This window comes from Arvicola amphibius, chromosome 2 (genome assembly GCF_903992535.2).
Source record: "Arvicola amphibius chromosome 2, mArvAmp1.2, whole genome shotgun sequence".
Classification (NCBI taxonomy): Eukaryota; Metazoa; Chordata; class Mammalia; order Rodentia; family Cricetidae; genus Arvicola; species Arvicola amphibius.
This window is the reverse complement of record NC_052048.2, coordinates 144,839,861-144,859,318: the sequence shown is the minus strand read 5'-3', so window position 1 is coordinate 144,859,318 and position 19,458 is coordinate 144,839,861. Positions and strand designations below refer to the sequence as shown.

General features: G+C 40.9%; 1 protein-coding gene across 5 annotated transcripts in view; it reads right to left on the bottom strand.

Annotated features, from left to right (window-relative positions):
* Lmbr1 (limb development membrane protein 1) overlaps positions 1-19,458 on the bottom strand; it is a 128,137-nt gene that overhangs the window by 68,106 nt on the left and 40,573 nt on the right. For all 5 annotated transcript variants that reach the window (XR_005284282.1, XM_038319029.2, XM_038319031.2 and 2 more), the window contains one exon: positions 10,235-10,338. Coding sequence is in view for 4 of the 5 variants with exons in the window: in XM_038319029.2 (XP_038174957.1) it covers positions 10,235-10,338 (104 nt within the window). In the remaining variant the exon portion in view is untranslated. The remainder of the gene's footprint in view (positions 1-10,234; positions 10,339-19,458) is intronic.

Here is a 19,458-nt window from a genome sequence, read left to right as displayed (position 1 = left end):
TTTAGATCATAAATTTACCCCCTTTTTTCAGTTTTTGCCTAGTGATATCATTTCACCCACTAAAAAGATGCATTTACATGTGGAATTTACATGTCTGCTGCATAAAATTCATCTTCCCCATATCTCCCTAAGACTAGAATTTTTCTTCTCTTTAATTGAAGGCGTGCACAGCAGTCTGTCTGATACTATCACTGCCAGTGACTAGAGCAGTTCACCACAACTTGAAACACCACTTAAACTAAGCTGGCAGTCTCATTGACACTTCTATCCCCGGTCTACAAACTCCATCAACGGGCTGTTAGTTAATACGCTGCACCACGTTTCAGCCAGCCAATTTCAGCTGTGTAGATTCAGAGAGACACTGCCAAACATTTCATAGACTTTGCAAATTATTACCAGAGCAACACACTGAAAATAATTTTATAGGCAAGTAAATATGAGCTTAAATGCCAAATAGACACAAGATGTACAACTTAAGCTGCGTGGTGCATGATGAGCACTATCTGGGAGACCTGGGGTCCTGTAACTAAGGAGTCTCCAGCCGCATTAAATCTGACATCTAACTCACTCTCAAATAAAATTCATTTTAAAGCAAAAGTAAAGAGTTTTTTATTCCGCCCCCCCAAAAAATGGGGGGAAACTTCTAATTAGGAATTATTATTTCTATAAAATTGTTTTCTGAATATAAAGATTGGGACTGTGGTAATTAAAAGCATATTACTTTCAAATGTGAAGCTGGTAGCTTTTTATTTCTTCCCTAACAGTGCTCTTCTCTTCATTTAACAGAGGGCTGAACTATGAGACATTCTGAGGCATTAGTTAATTTAATCATCCTATAAAATAAAGTTTAAGGTTTGGTTCCCTATGAAAGCAGCACAACCTGCACTTTTCTAAGTAAAACACATAACTCAAGAGACAGATAAATAAAAGTGCCCCATGACAATACAATGTAACTTTTTTTAAAACCTGGCCTCATACCTTTTATGCCAAGCTAAGCTAGTACTTGTAATCCTGTGTTAGCTGCCCAAGTGCTGGAATTACAGGTGTGTGCCTCTCTGACTCAACACAATGCACCTTCATATTGTACTGTGATGTAAAAAGTAACCCCATATACAATACACAACCCTGATGTCTCACTAGCAACTCCACATACTAGACACATGTGAGCAATGAATATATAACTGTGCTCCCAGAACATCTTGGGTATGTTACGAACACAGATGAAAGCAGCAAGCTTCACAGAAAGACTGAGAAATACGTCTGAGGCATAGTAGATAAGGAGAGTCCGGACTTGAGTCGGGAAACCCACTTTTATTCAAATAAAGAGAATCTACCCTTAAATATAGAAATCCCTTATTTTTTATAGATGCAGAAAAAAATTAAAGTAATAGTTATCAGATCAAATCAAAGCACTATAATGCCTGAGAGCTGAGTGGTGTTAAGAAAACAATGTCGTCAACAAAGCCAGACAGTGTAACTAAAGATGTAATCAGCTCCTTCACACAAGCAAGGGTGCAGAGAACAGTGGCAGCACAAATGTTAGGAGCTAAAGGAATTTTAAGTCAAAGTCTTTATAAATTTGAACAATTGTTATAATTAAATGCCTTATTATTTTCTTCACAATCTCTTCATCTCTTCCTCGGAGTTCCTGCGTGCACCTTCAGATATGGAAAGCTCAAGAGCCGGCACTGCCACCTTTCACAGAACAGTGCTCCTCGGTTTTGAAAACAGCCGATCCTGTCCTTACTATTTCTGGGAAGAAACCAGTGCTCCCTAGTGGGGGAAGGCAAAGAGTTCTGATTAATACATGACTACATCTTTTTCTTGCAGGTGTTGGGAGAATCAAATTAACACATAGCAACAGTTAGTGAGATATGACTTCATTTTCTGTAATAAACGCCAAGATCAAAACATGCCCAAGTCAAATTTCCTTGCAAGGTTCCCAGCAGGAGCCTTCCTCTTGTCTATGATTTCCTCTCACCCTGCAGAACCAGGCTGAGTATGCGCATTTGCCACTAACACTAAGCAGCACTTCCTTAATCGCTCATTTCCAACAATTTATGGATCATCAGTGGCAAAAAACGAGCAAAAATAATGAAAGAATGCAATGAAAGCTCACGGAGTCCTAGGCTGGCTTCCTACTCACTTCTCTTTAAGATGGAGGCCTGAGACAAATTAGCCACTGAGGGGAAAAGTCATCTGGTCATAAAATACAGTACAAGGTCACTTTTATGTAAGTTTGCCAAAAGCGACATAAACCAGGGCAATCTCAAACTGTGACACAGGATAGAAACATATTAAAACGATCTTTGTTCCTCCTCTATTGTGCTGTCATGTTGCTTGGCTTTATGGACAGCCCGAGCCCAGCACAGAGAGCTTCGCCTCCACCTGGCCAGTGCAACTAATTAAGAGAGGAAGTGACCTCAGATTTTGTGCGTTTTACTTTTATTATGAAAGCACTTTGTTTGAAGTTACAGGAGCTAACCTCTTAATCCTACAGATCATGTGCGAGGTTCTGGACACTCTAGGATGGCTGGATGGTTTGGATAATTGGTCAGGATGTTGCTGTCGTTATGTTAAGTTTTATGCCAGGACTTCTAATCAAAGATAGGCATTAAAGGGCAATATAAATCTGCTACCAGAAAAGTCCTGGGCTTATGAATTAATCTGTCATTATATTTACATTATACTTACAAAACAATCATATGGTGAGATCTTTTCCTCATTTTAAGTTAATTTTGTCTTTATAAGGTTTTAATTCAAAATATAATGGTAACATACAAAATAAATCAGATACACTCCTCTCATTTCAACACTAGTCAGTGTGTTAACCTCTGGAGTTCATTATAAACCAGAAAACATTACCTGGAGTTACTGCCAATAACCAAGCTGTCTTTTCTTAGCAGGAGAAGAAGAAAACACTATACCACCGACCAAAGGCGACAGTCACAGCAGTGTGGTCTGCCCCAAGATGATTCCAATCCCTAAGACCCCAATGAATGTCTGAGGTCAAAACAAATTCAACATGGACATTTCTATCAGAGTTGAATTAAAATCCAAGCACCGAATCAGTTCAAACACACGTGACCCAATCAATGCCAGAGGCAATGCAAGTGAGTGACTGCAAAACAATCACTGCAGGAAGAAGTTAGATCCCTCAGATAAAAGCAGGCAAGAAAGAAAGAAAGAAAGAAAGAAAGAAAGAAAGAAAGAAAGAAAGAAAGAAAGAAAGAAAGAAAAAGGTAGGAGGGAGGGGAGGGAGGGATGGAGGGAGGGAGGGAGGGAGGGAGGAGGGAGGGAGGGAGGGAGGTAGGAGGAGGAGGGAGGGAGGTGGGACTGCGGCGGGAGGGATCGGCGACTTGTGGACGTGAAGGTGCTAAGGGCAAGGGTTCCTTCAGGAAGAAGGAACCCCCCCCGTGAAACAACACAAGACTCAAAGCACAGAAAGAAAGAAAGAAAGAAAGAAAGAAAGAAAGAAAGAAAGAAAGAAGAAAGAAAGACAGACAGACAGACAGACAGACTTTCCAAAACTATGTTCTCTTAGATTTGAGAATTCGCAAAAGAAACAGTGAGGAGATGGCCCTCATAAAACAGCAACTCACCCCAGTGTAAGAAGACGGAAGAAAGGCTACTTACAGCCCTTAGAGGATATGGCCAGATCCCCAGGCCTAAAGTGTCCTGTTTGAATTAACACAGCTGTTTAATTAAAAACTAAGTGAAGAATTCTGCTTCATTGGATTTTCAACTCAAGCTCTGCATCCATCCTGTAGCCAGTGGCCAATTTCCGCATCTCTGCACAAAATGCAAGGAGCTGTTTTAAAATCGATTGCCCAGGGGAATCCATGGATGCATGGGGGGCCATGTGCCATTTAGAGAATATACCAGATGTACACTCAGTAAAACAGCCCAGGAGGGTGGCCACCAGGGATAGGGAAATGGAACTAGCCAGACTGTAAGTTTGTCATGACTCAAATCACTGGGTACATTCACACTCAGAAAGCTTCTACCCTCTCTCTAGTACCAGTCAGAAACAGATATGCCCAATGAAGTCAATCAGCAAACGGTTGTACAGGACCATACATGACTGCATGTACTCATCAGCCAGCTTTGTAAACACTTTGATAACTGTGTTCAATGACAGCATGAACAGCAGCCTTGTAGTGAAGTTCACTGTTCTGATGTAGCCTCATATATAAAGATGGATGCTGAGGACCTGTGCCAAATGTCACACTAGATTTCAAGACACTACAGGGACATTTATTGCACAATGCCAACAATCTTTGTAGATTTTCTGTAACTGATTTTAAAACTGAAAAAAATACACAACTACTTTAAAATAGCATTGCTCACTTAATCTGAAAACTTTCTAAACATCTCTACGAGGCTCTGTAATACACCTTACCTTCCAGTAGCTTTTTGTCAAGGGAGGCTACTCCTAATGCTAAAACTGACTTGCTTTGCTTCTACTCTCTCTACTTCAAAGTATAGATCATAATGTGGAATGTTAGACCACCTGACAATGTGTCATTACTCAGGGCTGGTCACTGCTTACGACAAGCACGCTCATTAGCCGAGTGCATTTACAGACAACGTGCCTCTTAATTAAATCACTGTGCTAAGTAAAACAGCACATTTCAGGTCCAGAGGGCCTTTTATCTCTCTTTATTTTTAACCGATTTTATCTATCTGCTTGTTTGTCAGGGGGCACCTGTGCCACAGGACACATGTAGGGGTCAAAAGACAGCTTGCAGCAGTCAGTTCTCTCCTTCTTCCGCCTGTTCATCCTGGGGACTGAACTCAGGTCATCAGTCTTGGCAGCAGACACCTTTACTCGCTGAATCATCTTGCCAGTCCCCATCTATCTTCTTACTATGGTGAAGTTGCTATTTTCTTGGGGCCATTTCCTCACTATTCCCCTTACAAATATTTAGGTTTAAGAAAATATAAATGGTTTTGAAAAGGTGAAAAAGAAAAAAATTATAATAAGTTCTAGTCTGTGTGCCTTTACATAAATTACCTCATTTAGCCATCAAAATGATACAGCAAAGCCAGATGTAGTGACACAAGCCTTTAATCACAACACTCAGAAGGTAGAGGCAGGTAGCTCTCTGAGCTCCAGGTCAGTCAAGGCTACACAGGGAGATCCTGTTTCAAAAACAAACTAAATAATACAGCAGAGTAAATATTATTACTGTGCCAACTACACAGGAGAATCTACAGTTCAGATGAAGTAACTCAGTCAGAGTCCGATATTAACATCTAATCCACCCTCACACCCCTTCTCCTTGGTGCGCCAGTGTGCCAGATACCCTGGACATCATTTATTCTCCCCACTCCACCTCCAAGCCACAGTCATCTCTTTCCATCCTCAGCATTAAGAAACAAATTATTTATATTGGTTTCTGTAACACCTATTCATCCTCTAGCTTCCTAGCATCCCTAGTCAGATCGATGAAAGTCACTCCAGCCTCTACCTCATGGCCTCTTCCTGCTGGCCTCTTCCTCTGGCCTCTTCCTGCTGGCCTCTTCCTGCTGGTCTCTATCTGCTAGTCTTTACCTGCTGGTCTCTACCTGCTGGTCTCTACCTGCTGGTCTCTACCTGCTGGTCTCTATCTGCTGGTCTCTACCTGCTGGCCTCTACCTGCTGGCCTCTTCCTGCTGGTCTCTATCTGCTGGTCTTTACCTGCTGGTCTCTACCTGCTGGCCTCTTCCTGCTGGTCTCTACCTGCTGGTCTCTTCCTGCTGGTCTCTACCTGCTGGTCTCTTCCTGCTGGTCTCTACCTGCTGGCCTCTACCTGCTGGTCTCTACCTGCTGGTCTCTACCTGCTGGTCTCTATCTGCTGGTCTCTACCTGCTGGCCTCTTCCTGCTGGTCTCTATCTGCTGGCCTCTACCTGCTGGTCTCTATCTGCTGGTCTTTACCTGCTGGTCTCTACCTGCTGGCCTCTTCCTGCTGGTCTCTATCTGCTGGCCTCTACCTGCTGGTCTCTATCTGCTGGCCTCTTCCTGCTGGCCTCTACTCTACCTTCTGGCCTCTACCTGCTGGTTTCTTCCTGCTGGTCTCTACCTGCTGGCCTCTTCCTGCTGGTCTCTACCTGCTGGCCTCTTCCTGCTGGTCTCTACCTGCTGGCCTCTTTTTTAAGTCCCTTGTGGCTGGAAATCAGCATATTTGATGGTACTGACTGCATTGTTCAAACATTCAACACCAGTCCCTTCATTCAACACTTCAGTGCCACCAAAGATGAGGAAAGGCACGGTGACCCTTGAAGGATTTTGAGATACAAACATGGTTAAATATGTATTTAGGACAAGTATTTCTTTAGCCATCCATAGAAAAATTAGAAGTAAAAATAATTAACAGCAAAATCTATGCAAATGTGGATATGAGACGTCATGCTTGTCTCTTGGATCCCTGTTCAGGTGGTTCTTCTCGCTGATATGAGGTCTAAGACAGTGGTTCTTAACCTGTCGTTTGCGACCCCTTTGGGGGTCAAATAACCCTTCACAGGGGTCACCTAAGACCACGTGAAAACACAGACATTTATATTACAAACCATAACAGTGCCAAAATTATAGTTATGAAGTAGCAAGGAAATAATTTATGGTTGGGATCACCACAACAAGGAGGAATTATTTTAAAGGGTCACAGCATTAGGAAAGTTGAGAACCACTGGTCTAAGGAGGAGCACAAGAGGTGATGTTTCTGGGTTTTGCCAACAGGTCTTAATTCCAGAGGCTGTTGTTAATTAAGCCTCACAAACTGTAGCTGAGTCCCTTTCCTGGCTGGTAAGTGCAGACAGGACAGAGGCAAGGACTGTCCAAATCACAGGCTGTTAACAACTAACTACATCTTCATAAGGAATGTGAACTGAGCAGATATTCCTGAAACACCAAACAAGAGCAGCAGTAAAGCAACAGTTAAAGCTGTTGCTTGCACTTAGTTATAGCTAGCACACAGGCTGGGTTAGGAAGAGGAGGAACTGTGCAGACAGCAGACAGCAGCAGATGGTTTCGTGAGTCTATGCATCTATGCCTACACACCTGTGCTCTGCTGCCTGCATGGCCCCCTCCCCAGCAGTGCTTGGCACTTAGTGGCACATGTGTTACAGAGTACTCCTTCCCTTGATGACAAATGAGAAACACTGGAATGCAAACTGATCACTACACTTAAAAAAAAATGGTAGGCACAAAAACCAAAAAGACTACAAGTCTTGAAAGTCATTCTTATAAGCCCTGCTTATCCTCCAGACTCAGCTCATCTAGCTGGCCTCCTCTGTGCTTGCCCCTAGATCAAGGCACCACTTCTGTTAGTGGGTCCCACAGTTCCTCAGCACATGTCAAACTATGGCTTATTTGTGTGCATTGCTGATCACCCCCCACTGTCTGTCCCTTGAGTGCAGAGTCTAAGTTCTACATGAGCAGCCCCAGCAAGCTCCTTTAAGGGCACAGTAACTCATACTTAGAGCTGCTTACTAAATTTCTGATGAACAGACAGATATATAGGAAAAACTCTAGCTCCAAACTTCCACAGAAACTGACATCTGAAGAGTCTCCAGCAGCCTCCTCCTCAGGCTGTCCATTTTCTGGAGTACTCTGTAAGGCTGGATATTCTACACTTATTCTAGAAGTCGTCTGGCCACAGGTTTCAGGTGAAGCCTCCCCTTTCTTCACACACCCTGACAGCGCAGCTCCTCTGCTGTCAGCATTTCTTGGTCCTCTTGTCTTCCCTTTCCACATTCTTCCCTGGGCCATCTCCTTGTGCTTTCCAGTGCAGGGCTTTGGGAATGTCAGATGTCATATCACTGCTATTTTATACATGAGGTCTTTAGATGATTTAATAGTATTTAATATCTTTGGGCCTCAGTTTTAGCCATATACAAGAAGAATTTTAACTAAATCAGTGATAAGACCTTGTATAATTCCCTCAAGAAACTATAAATAGGAAAGCAGCTTTCTTTCTTTCTTTCTTTCTTTCTTTCTTTCTTTCTTTCTTTCTTTCTTTTTGTTTGTTTGCTTATTTGGTTGGTTGGTTTTTTTCAAGGCAGGGTTTCTCTGTGTAGCTCTGGCTGTCCTGAAACTCACTCTGTAGACCAGGCTGGCCTAGAACTCAGAAATCCACCTGCCTCTGCCTCAAAGTGATGGAACTAAACACAAGCACCACCACACCCAGCTATAACAGCTTTCTAAATTAAAACCAAGTAATTCCTTCCTATAACATAACATTTTAATTGTCAATCTTAACACATTAGGATAGAAAATAATTACAACATTAAAAAAAGTCAGCTTTCTCAATTTGGAGCTTGATAGCAAAGCACAATCCATTTTCATCTCAGTACATTTGCTAAATAAGAAGTGAGCTGACAGCTTTCAGCTGCAGAATGTTTCCGTCTGAAGTAACAAGGTCAGTCCACAAAAGCACTTGGCCTCTCAGTAGTTCTTCCCCTGTGTCTCTCAGACTATCAAGTGCTAAACAATCTCATTTGCGAGACCCCACATAAACAACACTCCTTTGACAGCATAACTAAAACTGAAACAGCACAGTTATGGGCATATCCCTGGGCAAGCATGACACACAAATTCATGAGGCATTCCATACTTTGCAAAGTTATGTGAGGGGGCTGGGCTGGGGTTCAGTCAGTAAAGGACCTGCCATGTAAGCGTGAGGACCTTAGTTGTAAAAGCTGGTATAGAGGTGTCTATCTGTAACTCCAGGGCTAGAGAGTTGAACTAATCCAAGTTGATTAGTTCTAGATTTGCTGTGGGACAATGGTCTGTACCCTGTCACTTATATTTTAAATAAATGCTGATTGGCCAGTATCCAGGCAGGAAGTATAGGTGGGGTGACCAAGCAGAAAGTAGAGGCAGGGCAACGAGAATTCTGGGAAGAGGGAAGCGCAGTCTGTAGTCATGTCCCAGCCACAGAGGAAGCAAGATAGCAAGATGTGACTGCCTCGCCGAACAAAGGTACCAAGCCACATGGCTAACATAGACAAGAATAATGGGCTAATATAAGTTATAAGAGTTAATAAGAAGCATAAGCTAATGGGCCAATCAGTTTATAATTAATGTAAATCTCTGTGTGATTCTTTGGGACTTAATGACTGTGGGAACTGGGCAGGACAGAAAAGCTCAGTCAACATAGATTCCTCAAAATTCCTGTCTCAAAAAATTATGGTGAAAGGAAATAAGAAAGACACCCAATTTTGATCTCTGTCCTCTACATGTACATACTCCTGCTCAAACACATGTAAACACACACACGCACACATGCACAGATGTCACATACTGAAACAAGTTATGTGAAATAAAAAGCATTAATCCACAATGTTTACAACTCCCCAGGTCACGTTTATGACATGGAGAAGCACAATTCACTCCATATAGTGCAGCAAGAATAGAAGTAGAAATCAGAAACGTGTAAGATATCTCAACTCTAATACTAGTTCATGCTTTCAAATATTTACTCAAATTTGTTCATTATATTTCTAAATTATATCCCAAAGTTTATGGCTGGAAACTCTGTATTCAAAGTCAGAGTCAGTCATCCCCCCCTATAAAGCCATAGTATGTTTTCAAATGTTCTCAAAAAGCTTCCCCATATGCTCACTCCCAGGTCTTCCATACTCATGTAAGATGAGCCATTCTCAGTACTACGGGGGTCTACCTACTGTAGAGTGCTTGATTTTATAATGTGTTACTATTCTGAAAGTATGAAATGTAGAATAGCTTTCGCATTAAGATGTAGGGACTGGAGAGAAGGCTCCACAGTTAAGAGCACTGACTGCTCTTCCAGAGGATCCAGGTTCAAGTCCCAGCACCCTCATGGCGGCTAACAACTGTCTGTAACTTCAAGACCTGACACCCTCACACAGACATACATACAGGCAAAAGGCTAATGCATATAAAATAAAAATAAATAAACAATTTTAAAAAAAGATGTACTTTAAGTGCATCCTATTGGTTCTAAAGTAGATGAGGCCTCCTAGAAAGGCCTAACAGCTTTGATATCAGGCTATCATTTTCACAGTAGACACTCCTCCAGGGGGATGTGCACCATAAATGTACCTCCTGCTGAGTACACAAGTAATTCACTGTGCATTGTTTTAATATTTAACAACAATGTGTCAACACAGTTATTTAGTAATTCAACTGCTTGTTTAAATCAACTTCTAGTTTAATATGAGTGATATTTAATTAGTTATTTAACAAATTTAATCAAAACTCAATTTACATACCTTTTTCAGGCCCGCAAAACCTTCTGATTCCAGAAAGAAAAAGGCAAAGGGCATCAACACAAACAAACAAAGGTTGGAAAATAAAGACGCAAGATTCCACAAACCTATAAAGATGACAAGAGATAAAAAAGAAAACTGGGTTAGATATCAACACGGCGTTTCAAAGTTCACTTGTGATGCTCATCAAGACCTATATTTTAATAATAAAAATCAATACCTATTTGAAATGACTATCTAAACTTGGCAACTAGAAAAATAATTATATATTTACTGTAAACATTTTTATCTGTGATTTGTACCTACTGGGGAAAGACAATATAGAAACTAGCTACTTTTCCTCACTTCTCCAAGTAAATTACCCAAAGATCTCTTATATACAGAGATTCAAAGAAACAGATCTTTTAACGTATCAGCACTGGAATATTTAAATTACAGCCACTGGCATCTGCTTATCATTTAGCAGATACCAGGCCCACACCAAGCGTTTCATACACAGCCCATTTAAGCCTCACAAGCCAGCCTAGGGGAAAGCACTTCCTGGACCCCACGAGCCCAGCACTGCTCTAAGTGCCTTGCAGACCTTCTACGAGCTCATTTCTAGGCACAGGAATGCCTGGGCAGGCAGCATTGCTGACCCACTACACTGCAGTGGAGGCCAACACTTGCCAGGCTGCAGAGCATGTGAGTATCAAGGCAGACTACCTGGAATCCTGAAAAACACATCACATGAGTTCTAAAAACAATTCCAAGTGGGAAAGAAAATGTGAGCCAGGTGGGCAAGCTCACAGAGCCATTTTCCTTTTGTCTATGTTATGCACAAAAAATAGCAGTGAAAATAAGTACATTCAGAAAGTGACACTTTTAGGCCTGTCATTGGCAGAGTGTTTGGCCCAACATCTATTTTTTTTATAAGAAAAACACTAAAATTTAAAATTGAGCTTCAAAATGATGGCTGTAATCTTTAAAATTGAGTCAAAGTTAAAAGTTATACCAATGCATTAAGAGCATTGCATGCAATTAAAAGTATCAACTCAAACTCCCCACTGCTATGGCATGAGTTAACGTGTGTGCAGTCACCCTGCTCCTACGACAGTGTAGAACACAAGGAGTTAAACTCCTGAACACTTGTATCACTTATCATTTATTTTAGTAGATAATTAATAACATCAATTCATATTTTCTTATCCAGAAATCTAGATTTAATGTACATATAATGCATATTTAATCTTTTCAAGGCCAAAAATAGTTAGAAATCAATATCTTAATATCTTTTACTTTTCTGAGACCACATCACATGTATCACAAGATGGCCTTGAATTCTTCTTTGTAGCCTAAGACGGTTTTTGATCCTTCTGCCTCCACCTCCTGAGTGCTGGAATTAAAGGCAAGCACCACCACATCTGGTTAATGGTGCTGGGACTTGAACCCAGGGTCTCATGCATATCAAGCAAGCACTCTACCAATAGAGCTACACCCTCAGTTCCTATCTTAACACCTTTTAGTGGAAAATTTGAACTTTATAAAGCAAAAAGTGCTTTAAAATGCTTTTATATGTACTGACCCTTAAAATGAAAAAAAAAGTTAAGGCCAAACACACACACACACACACACACACACACACTCTAGCCCCATATACTAGGGAGGCCAACCATGAAAACTATTAGGGACCACAAGCTCAGGGCCAACATGGATAACTTCAGGAAAATTACTTTAAAAAAGGAAAAAAAGCTTTATTCTTTTCTTTATTGATGAACACTAATTATAATCAACAGAAGGGTAAGTGGAATGAGGGAAAACTAAATGCATACTCCTAAATCCTAAATCGTAGACTTGACTGTATCAACCTTGCTAGGTTCCAGGTTTGTCACCTGAAGCTCTAATGATATGTGCATGGCCATCATTAGCATTAATGAAATAAGGCATGGCTGACAGCTGGACCAACGCCTCCAAGAACAAGTACTTCATGTTTTCTGCTTTTACTAACCATCACTTCCCCAGAGGCAACTAATTTGCAGAACTGTTAGCTCCTAGAATGCTACATTCACCACTTTCTGCCTTTTCCTTTCCTTTCCTATTTCTTTTCCCCTCACCCCACCAAGGTGTATCAACTCCTGGTTTTCATTACTAGCAATCTGCATGTGTCTACCAGTTTCCCCACCCCCTAACCTGATCAGAGTAAAGGGTTCAAGGCACAATTTTTCAGGAACTGTATCTGAAGGAAGAATAAATGGGCCTGGATCAAAGCTGTGCTGTCAGGTTCAGTCCATAAACTTTTGTGTGTGGTGTCCGGTCCCTATTTTGGCTGTTCAACATTATTTTCTTTAAGGCTCTCCAGATATATGAGGAAGGGAAAAAATTATAAATCCTATTATATAAATTATTACATCCTTGAAACACATCTAGTGTTGATATGTAGCTTTCAGTATAGTGGAAAACAGAGAAACAGCAATTTTAAATAACTTGTTACAGAGGATGTCATATGTCAAGGATTATATTCAAATTAGAGGAAACAGTTTTTACGCAATTAGATGGCATACAGCCCTTTCAGAAACTCTTCTTTTAAAAAAAGAAACCCTCTGTATCTGTTAAGAACCCACTGCAGCAACATGGGGTAGCACCTAATCCTTCAACCAGGGCTCCTGTTCTACAATCAACATCAGGTTCAGAAATGCCAGATCAGGGCTGGAAAGATGGCTCAGCAGTTAAGAGCACTTGCTGTTCTTTCAGAGAATCCAGGTTCGATACCTATCACACACGGTGGCTCATAACCATATGTAACTCCAGTTCCAGGGGATCCAATGGCCCTCTTCTGGCTTCCATTGGTACCCGCCTCCGTGGGTACCAATGGTGCACAGACAAACAATTATTTATAACATTTTCTAAGTGTTTAAATTTTAAAATTGGTAATAGCTCATTTTTTAAAAAATTGCAAAACCAAAAAAAAGAAAAGAAAAGAAAAAGAAAAACCAGTTCTGAAGAGATCCAAAGCCAGAAAACAGCTATACTGCACTTCCTGATTTGTTGAGATACCTTTGGGTAAAATAAATTCAATTTCCTAAACTACTCATATTAATTCCACATATCTGCAATTGTTCTTATTTATGTACATATGTGTGAGCCTGTATATGTGTACCACATATATGCAGGAGCCCTCAGAGGCCAAAAGAAGATGCGGGTCCCTGAGTACTTGGTTGTGAGACACCATGCAGATGCTGGGACTCAAACCTGGATCCTCTGACAGAGTAGCAAGTGCTATTAACCATTTAGCTATCTCTCCAGCTCCATATCTGCAGTTTTATAATGAGAAACTTCCACATTTAAGCTCTGTAATACATCATATTGCTCTCCATCATTTGAGTCCCCAACTCCATCCTTAGAGTTAAATTTTAATTGTCAATGTAAAATGAAGAAAACTGCAATGTGTACAAAAAGTAAAACGTGTTTATCTTAACAGCCCCACTGAGCAATAAAGCATACACAGTGCTCTGGTTCAGGTGCAGTTTGAATGTGCCTCCCTACGTGCCTAAGTCTGGGAAGCCTTTAAGAGTTAGGCCTCCTGGAAGACGATTAGAGTCTACAGAGCAATGTGAAGGGACTAACACTTTTCTCATGGGATTACATCCTTGTTCCTACAGAAAGTCACTGTAAAAAGAGGCCACTCCATTAGCATTTTAGGTTCTGCACATAGCCAACTCCTTCTCTGGTGGGTGAGAATCACAAACAGGACCCTCATGAGGAGACCTATATTCCTAAACTGCCAGAACGATAAAGCAAACACTTCTGTCCAAAACACCAACCCCAGATGTTATTATGGCCACATAAATCTGACTAATACACAAAGTGGACAGCTTGGCTGGCAAGTGTTAACTCTATACCCGTAACAGATAATGAACACACCTATTGCCCCAGACACTTCCACCCTTACAGAATCTGTGCCTTCTGCCCTCTCTTTATCATCACACTCCCCCACTCCACAGTCAACCACTGATTCTATACAAAAAAAAAAAAAGGTTTTTTACAATTTTGTGTAAATGAACCCTGTAGTTTTGGTTTTTGGTCTGGCTTCTGTCACTGTGATCTGTGCCCATAACAGAGACTACAGCAAACCCTTACTGAATTACCCCACCTGTAGACATCATCTGAGCTGTTCCCACCTTGTGGTTCTTACAAATGAAGCGTCCATTAATTATGCATGTCCAAACTTTGTAGTGGACACAGGCTTTCACTTTGGGTGAGAGGATGGGAGCTGTGTGTTTGACATTTCAGGAAACTGACAAAATATTTCCCAAACTGGTTATGCTTTACATTCCCACCAGCAATGGAAAATTCTTCACATTCCCTGAAAACAAATCCTTTAACAGGTATCAGATCTGCAGGTGATCTCTCCCAGTCCATGGGTTGTTTTTCAAATCAAAGAACAGTTTACCAAATTTAAAAGGCCAAATTTATGAACATTTTCTTGATCTTGATCTTACTGAGAAACAGTGGTGCAGCCCAGAGTCACAGAGATTCTCCTGTTTACTTACGAAATTTTTGTGGTTTTACAATTTACAGTTAAGTCTATGGTCCTTCAAGATACCCTTTTATGTGGAACCAGGTATCAACTAAAGGTCAAATTTGTCTGTGATTATCCAACTGTTCCAATTCTATTTGTTAAAAACATCCTTTACCTACTAATTGTATCTCTGTATCTTTGTCAAAAGTCAATCAGTAATACATGTGTATGTGCCCTTGGACTCAGTACACTGCCCGTATTTATGCTGCTACCACACTGTCTTGATCATCACAGACTGAAAACCATCTTGAATAGGAAGTCCTCCAATGTTGTTCTAGCCATTGAAAATTCACTGAATTCTCAGCTAAACTTTAAATCAGTGTATCAGTTTCCATCTGTCTTAGCTATGGTTCCTACTGCCGTAGAGACACCATGACCACGGCAACTCTTACAAAGTTAGTTGGGGTGACAGGCTTACAGGTTCAGAGGTTCAGTCCATTATCACCACAGTGGGCAACACAAAGGCATGCAGGCACATGTGGTGCTGAAGATGAGAGTCCTACATCTTGCAGGCAACAGGAAGTCAAATGACTGTCGCACTGAAGTAAGCAAAAAAGACCTCAAAGCCTGCCCCCACAGTGACGCACTTTCTCCCTTTGGCAGCCATTTTTGTAGAAGGAAGCGGCGGGCTGCTTTCCCGTCGCCCAGTTCCCAGCAACCGGCTAGCTTTACACCCGAAATAATTACACGGAAACTGTATTCTTTTAAAACACTGCCTGGCCCATAGTTTCAGCCTCTTATTGGTTAATTCTCACATCTTCCTTTAACCCATATTTAGTAATCTGGGTAGCACCACGAGGTGTGGCTTACCAGGAGAGATCTTAACCTGTGTCCATCTCGGAGAGGAGCAGCATGGAGACTTCCTATGGAGACTGCCTGAAGAGTCTCCCCAACTCTATTTCCTTGTTCCCACAATTCTGTTCTGTCTACTCCACCTACCTAATTTTCTGTCTCTTAAAGGGCCAAGGCAGTTTTCTTTATTAATTAACCAATGAAAGAAACATAGACAGATAACTCTCCTCCATCACATTTTCTTTCAAACCATCTGCCACCCAAAATACTTATTGGGATTTTGACTGGCATTGTGTTGAATCTATAGGTTGAGAGGAAGGATTAGCCTCTTAACATTATCATGGTCAAAATACAACCAAACTCACAAACTGGAAACCTAGTCCCTAGTGTAATGACATCTGAAGGCAGAGCTTTGGAGAAGGTATAGTCCTGTGAGAAAACAGGGGGATCTAGAATATCTTAGACATAACAACAAATGGGTGCAAAGGCTCCCTTGGGACAGGGTCTTTTTTTTTTTTTTTTTTTTTTTTTTGGTTTTTCGAGACAGGGTTTCTCTGTAGCTTTGGAGCCTGTCCTGGAACTAGCTCTTGTAGACCAGGCTGGTCTCAAACTCACAGAGATCCGCCTGCCTCTGCCTCCCGAGTGCTGGGATTAAAGGGGACAGGGTCTTATGGGACAGGGTCTTATGACACTGTCCAATGCCTACTACTGGTATTCATTCTTGGGAAAGACTGCTTAGAAAAGATTGATGCTTTCTATCTTCTCAAGACAAAGAAATGCTTTAAACTGAAAGGATGGCTTCTCTGTTTCTAAAGATCACTGCCTCAATAAAATCCTTACACAAAATCGATAAACCACTTGTGAGAATCTAAAAGTAAAATACTTATATTAAAATAGCACAGAAACAGAAATTTGGAGAAGAAAATTATCTCACTCAAAAGCAAATTTATTTTTTGTTCGAAGAGTTTCAATGAATCCCCCTCACACACAAGTTCTCGAAGTCATAATGGCACACCTGGAGCTGAACTGCAGTCTCCCTCTCGCTCCACTGCTCTGTGCCATCTCAAACTTACTGCTGTGGGTGACAAGGGCATCATAAATTTAATTTCATTATTTTTACCTACCAAAAAACATCGGTTTCATAATATTTTATTCAGGACATATTGAACAATTAGTCCATTAATTCTGTCTATTGGCATAAAGCAAAGTGCTTAACTGAGCCCATGATCATTAAGCCAATTAAAGAGGAAAAAGCAATACTACAATTATCTTTTCAGGTATATACGTACAAGCACACACACATACACAAACCTCCCTAAAACACCTCTAAACTACAGGAAAATTTTTAAAATTTCAAGAGGTTGGAGAAACAGCTCATTTGGTAAAATGTTGGTTCTGCAAGCATGAGGACTGAGCTCAATCCATAGCACCCATGTGGAAATCCAGGTGGTATGAAATATGCTTGCAAACCCAGAGCTGGAGAGGTGAAGACGAGTGGAACCCCAGGCTTACTGGCCAGCAACCAGTCGAGGCTAACTGGTGAGAGTCAAGCCAATTAAAGACTCTGTCTTTAAAAAGTGGATAGCTCATGAGTTAAAAATAACACCTGAGATTGACCTCTGGCCTCCACAAGGATACATATGTACACAGAACACCTACACAAATATACAAGCACACACACACACACACACACACACCAAAAAACTTTTCAATTCAATTTTAAGAACACAACACATTAGATAAATTCTGTGTACCAAGTGCACTATACTGTCTTGAACAAGAATAAGGTATTCAGCCGATCTGTGATTTAAAGGAGTTCATCAGTCTTCACAGCAGCTACCTGGATGAGGAGCACCTTACATCTGACAACCATATTTCAGACCACTCAGCTGTCATGACCTTGAAAGGTCTTCAGCTCTGTCACTGGGCTTTCTCCTGTTAAATAGGTTACAACTCTGGCTCTTAGCAAGAAGAAAAGAGAAACAACACCTAATTTTTTAAACAAAAGTTTAAAAAATAAAAATTTCTAATGTACCATCACTCAGAAAAAGTAGGGACAAGAAAATGATGTGAATTATAGCTAAAACTAGTTCAACTCGTTCCTTACCATTTCATTAATTTTACTCAAAAAGGCTTACACTATTTTTAAAAAAAAACCTATCCACTATGACATTAAAAAATACATTAAAATGACTGTAAAAAAATAAAAAACTAAGTGGGACTGGGGACTGATTCGGTGTGTAAGAACGAGGACCTGAGTGTGAACCCGACACCCACACAAGAAGCCAGCATGGTTTTGCCGGCCTGGAACCCAGCAGTGGGGCACAGAGACAGAGCATCCCAAGAGCTTCCTGCCCTGCCAGCCCCACTGAAACCGTCTCAAGGAAATAAGGTAGAAGATGATAAAGGAAGACAGCTGGTGTCCTGCTCTGGCTCTCACATGTGTGTGGTGCATACACAACACACCACACACATAACACACATATACACCCACAGATACATACAAACATGTACAAAAACAAGTATTTTAAACTAAGCATAAAAAATAATTGCCAAGAGATACACAAGTTATTAACAACACAAATATAGCAGATTGATAGACTTTTCTTCCTTTCTACCTTCCGCATAAATCTTCTATAAGAGGTACAGAAGTACTCTAAAATTTATGAGGTGTATATTTAAATACCTTCATGACATGCCTAAATCTCCATATCCCTGCATCACAGAAGCTTCCCCATACAATGCATTAAAAGATAATGAGAACAACAGAAAACAAAGATAAACTGCGGTGGAGACCCAGTCCAGGCTCTGCTGCTAGCCACACTGTCCACACCATTCAAACATCAGCCTCAGAAAAACTACCAAATAGAGGTTTGTGAATGCTAATGTCTACTATATTTTCATAAACAGAAAAATCTGTAGCACAAAGAGGCTTTTTATTCTTATTATTAATCTATACACATACATATTTCCAGAACAACAAATCCAAATTCTTCTATACAGGCCAAAAGCCAAAAAAGTAAAATTTGCATCAGGCAAAAACTCAAATCAAAAACAATAAGAATAATAACTCTAACCAATTCACTCACTTAAACTCAGACAGGGCTAGGGCGCTAGCTTGATCAGTGAAGTGTTTGCTGCATGAGCATGAACACCTAAACTTACTCTCTAAGAACAATGCAAAGAGTCAGGAGTGGTGGCACATGCTTGTAATCCCAGGATCCGAGAGGTAGAAACAGGAGGCTCATCAGAAGTCTGAGGTCAGACGGGCTATGCAGCAAGTTCCAGGTCAGCCAGACAGGCCTCTGTGGTGAAACCCCATGTCAAAAAAATAAAAGTGTCTTCTGGGCAAGTGAAAAAAAATCACAGAGGATTTATCACACAGTTGTTACACATACCAACTGACAAAATAAGACATCTTTGTCATGTATTTTTAATTAACTTTATTAGGCAAAAGAAATAAAAATGAGCCGGGCGGTGGTGGCGCACGCCTTTAATCCCAGCACTCAGGAGGCAGAGGCAGGCGGATCTCTGTGAGTTCGAGGCCAGCCTGGTCTACAAGAGCTAGTTCCAGGACAGACTTTAAAAAAAGGTACAGAGAAACCCTGTCTCGAAAAACCAAAAAAAAAAAAAAAAAAGAAAGAAAGAAATAAAAATGAACTGAATTATGGCAATATAATTACAAAATACCGGACATATAGAAAAGTCTAAACTCACCATTAGAAGTTTGTCTAATATACCAACATAACAAGTGTACCTAAAGCCAGGAGTGGTGGCTCATGGGCAATCACAGGACTTGGAAGATGGAGACAAGGAGAACCCTGAGCACAAGGCTAGTACTTTCTGGGGAAAAAATATGGGTATTCAACACACATTG